At 40.8% G+C, this 8,468-nt stretch overlaps 1 protein-coding gene across 2 annotated transcripts; it reads right to left on the reverse strand.

Annotated features, from left to right (window-relative positions):
- Nucleotides 1-263: 263 nt before the first annotated feature.
- Cox7a2l (cytochrome c oxidase subunit 7A2 like) lies at nt 264-7,590 on the reverse strand. Of its 2 annotated transcripts, XM_076832965.2 has the most exons (4): nt 7,440-7,577; nt 3,086-3,156; nt 2,503-2,634; nt 264-1,146 (listed from the first exon to the last, which is right to left on the reverse strand). In XM_076832965.2, the coding sequence occupies exons 1-4, from the start codon at nt 7,465-7,467 to the stop codon at nt 1,006-1,008; spliced, it is 372 nt and encodes a 123-aa protein (XP_076689080.2). In that variant the 5' UTR covers nt 7,468-7,577; the 3' UTR covers nt 264-1,005. The 2 variants fall into 2 exon arrangements, with proteins under 2 accessions (XP_076689080.2, XP_076689081.1); XM_076832966.2 differs by lacking the exon at nt 3,086-3,156 and having other exon boundaries at nt 7,440-7,590.
- Nucleotides 7,591-8,468: the final 878 nt, after the last annotated feature.

Raw genomic sequence — 8,468 nt, forward strand, 5'->3', positions numbered from 1 at the left:
CATGACAGCATAGGAAATTAGTGTTTTAAAGTGAATTGTGCATTACAGGTACATTTCACTAAGGAACAAGCAGGAATCTTATAAGGAACCATATGGTAATTATTAATATGCTATTAGACTCCTATTGCTTGACTTTGAGGAACCATTTTATAAAGATTACCTGGTGCCTAATTAAACAAAAAAGAAATTAGACTCAGGTTTAAGATGCCTCTGGTGTCCTCCAATTATTCTGAAAGGTCATTTAATTTAAAAGAACTTCAAACTTGTAATTTTTCATTCACATATTTATTCCATAGTCAAAATAAACCATAATTTAAAGCCATAACAAGTCTTTAAGAGATAAAGTAGAATCTGTGGCACAGATGCATTAACAAGACAGACACCAATCTGAAGTGCAACACTAAACAAGTGTTCTCTGTTCCCATGATGGAGTATACAACAATTACACATAAAATTTCACTAAAGATCTGGGATGAGGCATATAACCCTTTGAAATAAACTGCCCAATGAATACAGGCAGGCTGCAAATAATTGCTATTAACATTTTGCTGTAAGATGGAAAAATTCCCAAGGTGACTACTGACTCAAACCCCTCATTTCATGCACCTGGCCTTAGATTCCATCTTCCATTCTCAGTCACATCCAAATCCAGAAAGGCTTCTGTGCTCCATGCTTAAAAATGCATTCCCAAGTCCCAGAGGACCTCAGCACAGACTTATGTTAATGAGCCTGTGTGCAACCTTCATCCAGAACCTCCAGGGAATCAGGAGCTCCAAACCACAGTGCAGTGTGTGTCTTTAAACAACAGTTTTAACTGTCAAATGAGCCTGACATCTGACAGGCCATATGCATTTCATAAGCAAACCAAAATATTGTCTTCATATCTTTCTCTTTTTTATTTTTTGAAAAAATGTTAAGTAAATCATCCAAGTGGGGGGAACAATGAAATTTCAAAGGGTTTATGCAAAAAAAAAAAAAAAAAAATACAGTCCTCTGTAGCCTAACTCATTTGTTTTTGGGCTGTGAAGCCATATAGAGGGCAATCAGGCAGTAGATGGTCCCTCCCACAGTCAGCGCCATGGTGGTCCGGTAAAGCATTTGGTCAGGAAGGCCTCGTTTCAGATGGACGGGCACGCCATCAGATTTCTTGAAAGCAAAAATTAACAAGGACATGGTTATAAGAAAAAGAGATTACAATTTTAGGCTAATAAAGAACAAATTTGTCTACTGTGAAACTATCCGTAAACATAGAACAATGGAAAAACCCTAATCCATGAGAATGCTCACTGACTAAAACACTATTATTCTCTAAAATGTACCTAAAGTTTATATATCTAAAGTTATTCTCCAAAATAAAGCCTGAAGCAATAGCACACAACATATTCCAAATTTCTAAGGCATTTTTCATATATTACTTAACCAGGAAAAGAGCACTGGGGAGCTTTTTAAAAAGCAAAAGCAATAACAGCTAAACAAAAAGTGCAAGCTCTAGAAACGCTCCCCAGGAATCCTGTGTTTATAGTTTGGCTTCTAATCATGAGGGAACCAAGTCAGAGCACACCAGTTCAATGTATAGGTTCAAGTCCACTTTGTATTTAACTGTATTCAAATAGTTAAGGCCCCATTTACTAATAAGACTCCACAAGATGTTTAATTCACTAATTTGCAGCCTCCATCATTTCTGCCCTCCCCCACTGATCTCAAGATTCCAAATGCCCCCTTAAATCTTATTTACTAGAAAAAGGAATTGAACTGATCAAAAAGTACTCTCTCTCTAAGATGGCCTTAATCTAGACATATTTTTCAGAAGGGGGAAAAAGGAGCAGTAGCAGACTCTGTCACTCCTATGGCATCTGTGATATAGTCATTTCTCAATTATCTGTAAGTAGATTAAGAATATCTGAAATTTCAATTCTGGCTTCTCCCTGTTCATCAGCTAACCCAAGAGGATCTCCTCTATTTCCATTAATAGTTCACTGAATTTTATTATCAAGCAAGCAAAAAATAATTAAAACTTGTTGCCAAATGTCACCGCATGTGTTACAAACACAAATACACAGGCTATTGCTTTCTGTATGCAATGGATGACCAAGAGCCATTCTACTATCTATATAGCTGGAAAGCCCGAGTATATTTAAAAGCTGATGAGAACAGTAACCACCTTTCCCTTTCTTATACATATCTATCTATATAAATTTCTATTCGCTTCTGACTCAAACTAAAAGCAAGGGAATTCTATGTAAAGAAAGAAAAGGTTGGGGGGCTGAGGCTGTAGCTCAGTGGTAAAGTGCTTGTCTCATATGTGTGAGGCACAGGGTTCAATCCTCTGCACCACATAAAAATAAATAAAGATACTGTGGTTCATCTACAACTAAATAAATATTTTTTAAAAAGAAAAGAAGAGGTAGGGTAGTAAGCTAGACTAAGACTCAAGTTTCAAAAGGAATTTTTTTAAGCCTGCTTATTTCATAGGCTTCTCTGTTCCTAAGTGTCATCCCTCACCTGGAAAAACTTCTGTAGCTCTGGAACCTTGTTCTTCCCAGCATAATCATAACCAGTGGGACTAGAAGTCAGTTTAGTAGGTGTGGCAAATATGATAGGTGGTGCTTCTGTGGAAACCACTGGCCTTAATCCCTGCAGAGAAAAAGAGAAAAACAGTAAGTTGCAAGTATGTCTGGGCATCTGAACAAAACTTTCAAGGAGCACGCTGTCTGGAGAAGCGATTCATCTACACTCGAAGGATAGGAAAGGGATCTCTCCAAGCCTGAATTAATAGGTCTTTAGTTGGTCCTCAAACAAAATACCTTAAGCAGTTTTTCCAGAGCAAAACTCTATCAAGAACTCCCTACCAGTAAGATAGGAAAGACAACAAAGACCCAATCTCAGCTTCCAGAAATAAATACAGTAAAACATAATCTTTATGAACTTTTAGTTAGACTTCATAAGGGACCTCACTGCCCCTTCTCTCCCCTGGGTGACCTAATGGACTAACACAGTATGTTAGTAACGGACATTAATGTTATGGAATAATAGCAGCTAATTATCAATCTGGCTATTGTTATGTTCCACATTTTGCAAGCATTACCTCACTTAGTCCTGTCAGCAACCCATTCCCATTTAACAGAGGAGAAAACTGGATCACAGAAGGTAACTTGCCTGAAGTCACAAAATGAAAACAAAGAGCCAAGTTTTAAAATTCAAGCCTCTATAAAGTCCAGAGCCCTGGCTTTTTGCATTCCACTACTCATACCCTACATTTCCATCCACCATTGCTTAAAAAACACAATCCATTTTGGTCTGTAAGGTGTGGCCCTACATTTAGCATGTAATACTCAAGTAGAGACAGGGACTCAGGAGTCAGAGATAAAAAAAATAAAAAAAATAAAAAAGGCCCTGCTACTGTGATAACAAGGCTTTATTTGAATTGGAGAATATTAGGTCCTCCTTTCTATCATTCTGTGAGCTCACTGTATTGTCTCCTAATGATTATTCCACCTTGAATGTAGAAATTTAAAAGTACTTTCTACCAAGCATCTCCAAAATGCAAATTCATATTTGGACAGGACTCATGTGAAAACATTTTTAGAAAGGATTATACCTAACTTTGTGTTTGCTGACCCATTCAGTGACTCAAAACTACAACAAAGCTTTTGAGCAGTACCATCTGAAAACGGGAGTATCAACCATATTAACAATTTTAATTCAATATTTCCATTTATAATATTAGAAAAGTTCGGAATACAGAATTTTAAAGTTACCTATAATCTCATTTTATCCTATCAATAATTGTATATTCTCCCCAATCTTTTTACATATGCTTATTTGAATAACTTTATTGTCAGGCTGGAGCTGTGGTTAGTGGCAAAGCGCTTGCCTATCCCATGTGAGGCACTGGGTTCAATCCTTAGCTTCACATAAAAAATAAATTAAATAAAGGTATGTTATCTATCTATAATTACTTTAAAAATTAAAAAAAACCTTTATACTCAAACCTTTATACTCAAAATCCTACATTCAGCTTTTTTCTTTTCTTTTCTTTTGGTACCAGGGATTGAACTCAGGGGCAGTCGACCACTGAGCCACATCCCCAGCCCTATTTTGTATTTTATTTAGAGACGGGGTCTCACTGAATTGCTTAGAGCCTCACTTTTGCTGAGGCTGGCTTTGAACTCAAGATCCTCCTGCCTCAGCCCCTCAAACCATTGGGATTAGAGGCATGCACTACAGCACCTGGTCCTCTTATATTCTACTTTGTTTACTGTGTCTCCCCCTATTTCAATGACAGCCCCCAAGATTCTGGCATGTGTTGTTCATTGCTTCTATTTCCCAAGACTTAGAAAAGCAACTGGCACGAGAGCACATCCACTAAATATGTTTTTAATGTGTAAGTCAGCTAAGGAAGGCTATAGCTTTACCAGACTTAAATAAACCAAAGTCATGTTCATCAGCACTTGGCAGAGGTTCCACACCTCCCACAGCAAGGATGAAACAACTGAAAGCTGTTCTTAAAGTAAGTGGACCATAAATCAAGTAGAAATCACAGACTTTACTTTTTAACACTGAATCTCCCAGCTATTTACATAATCCCTACATCCAAAATTGATTAAGGGCCATTCAACCCTAATCATGTACAGTAATTAGGTTCTTCCTAGTCTATTTTTTTTTAGATGTTGATGGATCTATAGTTTATTCATTTATTTATATGTGGTGCTGAGAATTGAACCTAGTGCTTTGCACACGCTAGGCAAGTGCTTTACCACTTATCCACAACCTCAGCCCCATCTAGTCTATCTGCTCCAAAAAAGAAAAAAAAAAAAAATTGTAGGGGAGAAGTGCTGGGGATTGAACCCAGGACTTCAAAGATGCTAAGCAAGCATTCAACCCATGAGCTCCCCTAGTCCCTAACTGCTCCATTTTTTTTTTTTTTTTTAAGGAGAAAGGTAAACATGATTTTTTCCCCAAAAAGTTGACTGAACCAAATTTTTGTTCTTCTAATTTTTAGGCTTGGAGAGTAGGGTGGAGAAATAAAAGAATTATCCCAAATTTTTAAATGTTAGAAACCAATGAAGCTTTCACTTTGATTTAGAACTGGAAACTAGTTTCAGTCTGCATTGCCTCATTATGTTTTTCCTCTTCATGGTGCTGGGGATGGAACCCAGGGCCTGTGTGACACCCCTAGCCCAACTCTACTAATTTCTAACTGCAAGCTGGACATCAATGCCTTCAGGTCCCTCTAACACCACACTGAGCATGTTCAAAATTCACCTACCAGCCCACTCAGGAGCTCCCTGTCTGTTGAAAGCACCACCATCCTCCCATTTCGCAGTGGTCTTAGAGTCTTCCTTCCCCATCCCCAACATCTCTCTCACCAACAAGGACAAACTACTGTAACTTTCTGCATTAAGTTGCTAAGTCCCTACTCATTTCTCACAAAATTAAGTCCTATCATTCTAGCCCCTTCATGATTACCTCTATCCTCCATAGCCAAGCTTATCTTCTCAATGATTCTCTTCCACCCCTTCCCTTTCACAGGTCTCTTTCCCTGGAATATCATTCTGCCATCCTAGCTAGGAAAATAATTACTGGGTCATATAGTAAAATTATGTTGCCCTTTTTAGAAACTGCCAAACTGTGTTCCAAAGTGGCTACACCATTTTACATTCTCACTAGCAGTGTCAGAGGTTTCCAGTTTCCCTATGTCCTCACCAATACTTCTTGCTATTGTCTTCCTTTCTGATTATAGATCTTCTGGCAGATGTGAGGTGGAATTTCATTGTGGTTTTGATTTGCTTTTTCCTCATAACTAATGATGTTAAGATTCTTTTCATATGTTTATTAGCCTTGATTTATTTTTGGCACAGGACACAGAAAGGTAAGGAAAACCTTTTCAATCAACCATTGGAAAATACCCTCCCAACAACTACTTGCCATCAAGTTGACTTACAAGTCTCTGTGCTACTGTTACAGAACCAGCTTTTCCATATCAGGTTATTTAATGCATGTTAGGTTATTCACTTTACATAATAACAACATTACAAATATCTTCATTTTACAGTGTGCTAGTGTTCCAAGAAAGAAAAAGTTGAGTACTCCTCCTAATTAGCAACATCAGAGCACCTATTTGCCAGGACATATATACATTTTACACTTACACCCACCCACACACACACACACACACACACACACAGGACAGCACCCGTCACAATCACTCTGAAATCTACATTCATAAAGTGTACATAATATTGCTCCTTTCTTTCAATGTAGCTTAAGAAATCTTTAAGTATTTTACTTAGAGACAGGGTCTCACTGAGTTGCTTAGCACCTCATTTTAGCTGAGGCTGGCTTTGAACTCGTTATCCTCCTGCCTCGGCCTCCGGAACTCCTGGGATTACAGGCATGCGCCACCACACTCAGCTGCAATCATTCTTAAACATCCTTTCCTTGAGCAAGTTGCAGTGCCCCACCAAGAAAAAAAAAGCAAGAGGCAACAATAATAAAAAATTGTTACACCACCTATCTCTGCCCCTTACTATTCCGGTCAAGTTCTCTAACTGCATATCTCACCAACCCTTCTCACACTCCTCTATAAGAAATCAATGTGATGGTATCTCAGATTCGGCTTCTGGAGAACCAACTATCTGCCAAAACCACCAGTCAGTCGACACACTTCACTCACTCTGCACTACAACGGGATAAAATTGAGCTCAAAATAAACGAAGCAACTCGGCCAAGGTCACACAACTAAAGCAATACAATTAAGTACTTGAGTCCAAATGTGTACGGGACTCTAAAATACTTCATCTCAAGCTGTAGCATCTGCAAGACATCGGTAGTTCAGAATACTTTTCAAACTACCGAAATAGTGCACCATCAACCACTTCACAGTGGAGAAAGTGGAACTTCCTTGCGTGTAAATTTCCCTGCTACCCAAACATTTGAAGGAACCGGCTCAGTCTCCCAATCATCCGCATCCTATGAGCCCTGCTACCCCACGGCTTTCCCGGGTGCTGTCATCCCCATCCTCCAATCTACTGCTGGCCTGAGGCCCCCTCTTGAGCTGTGGCCAGGGGTATCAAAATAAGGTCCGGAAAGCCAAAAGCCAGACTTGTTCAAAAGAGGAAAAGGGCCGAACCTCGAATTCAGGAATTACATTCTGACCCGAGTCATCCATCTTAAACAAGCAACGACCCTAGGGGTCACCTTGACCCCTGCAATGTGCTACACCGAACTTTTGCACAGGGTCAAGCCCGCCTGAAGGAAGGGCAGCCACACAAGAAGAGCCTCGAGGACCACTGCAAGTCGGCGTGGACAAGTGCTAGGAGGTGTGAATGAACTGAACTGAACCGAACCGACTCGTGGGCAGATGCCTCTCCTGACGACTACCTGACCTCAGGATGTGAGCCGCCATTTCTCCTGAGTCGGTGCTATGCGACCCGTACCTGCGGGCTGTAGGCTTCCGAAGCCCATGCTCCAGTTAATTTCTGCGTGAATCCACTAAATTTGTAATACATGATGCTGGTGTCCAGCTTCCCGCAGCCGCTGCCTGCGCGACCGCCCCAGAGAAGGACCCCGCCTCCTCTCTTGTGGTCCCAAGGCGCAAGAGGAAGGACCCCGCTCCTAGAGGCGGGCTGCCTAGAGAGTGCCTAACTTAAAACATGCTTTCTTAAGCGACATTAGGGGAACAGAAGCTGGGTTCATAAGTCCATGAAAGACAAATCCAGCTCTAAACGAGCATACTGGCTTCTGTGTCGGAGTTCGTGGGAAGTACGCGGTTCCTCTTCCCCCTATTTAGATTAAGGCAATACTAAGACTCCTTAAAAAACGCGCAAGCGCCTCGAGGACCAAGTCCAGCAGCAGAGGCACCGCGGCGGTCAGGCGAGGCGGGATCTGGGCGGGGCCTGGAGCTGAATGGGCGGGGCCGAGGGCGGGGCAGGGCCGGAGATAGCCGAGACTGCGGGCTTCCACCTACCTGGTCGTCTAGTTGAAGCTTTCCCTTCTGTACCAAATTTTGCTTGCTCTTAGTCTTGTTTCTTTCCTCCCGACCTTAATCACCTAGTGAAGCGCCCCGCTGTTTGTCTGCCTAGGAGTAGGGACAGGTGGGCCAGGCTTAACCTGGCAACCTGAGAGGGGCAGCGCCTAAGAACATCTGGAGCACCTGCTGAGAGGCTTTTAGTATCTAGGGCTGTTAGGGGTTTCGCCTCAATATTTATTATTACAAATAGCCTACTGGGCTTCGTGCAGAGGACACATATATAATGACCTAAAACTTAAGTCGACAAGATGTAAACTTTGCAGTTCCTCACTCTGATCTTGACTCTCATTTCAGTTTTATGGGAATTAGTTGTTCATTCTTTTCCCAAGCTGTGCTCGCTGAGATAAATGCGCTGAAGAGAAGGTACCTAGAATCATTTGTGAAATCTGGACCTTAAACCAGAAAGATCTGGACTAACTTTTTCGTATATTTCGAT

This window comes from Callospermophilus lateralis, chromosome 14 (assembly GCF_048772815.1).
Source record: "Callospermophilus lateralis isolate mCalLat2 chromosome 14, mCalLat2.hap1, whole genome shotgun sequence".
Classification (NCBI taxonomy): Eukaryota; Metazoa; Chordata; class Mammalia; order Rodentia; family Sciuridae; genus Callospermophilus; species Callospermophilus lateralis.

Bases quoted from the DNA above. Each gene is read 5' to 3' on its own strand.
- Cox7a2l (XM_076832965.2), bottom strand. From the start codon at position 7,467: ATGGGCTTCGGAAGCCTACAGCCCGCAG. The intron at 2,635-3,085 runs GTAATGCTTGCA...TTTTCTCTGCAG, and splicing joins TGCTGACAGGACTAAGTGAG to GGATTAAGGCCAGTGGTTTC. The intron at 1,147-2,502 runs GTGAGGGATGAC...TTTGCTTTCAAG, and splicing joins AGCTACAGAAGTTTTTCCAG to AAATCTGATGGCGTGCCCGT.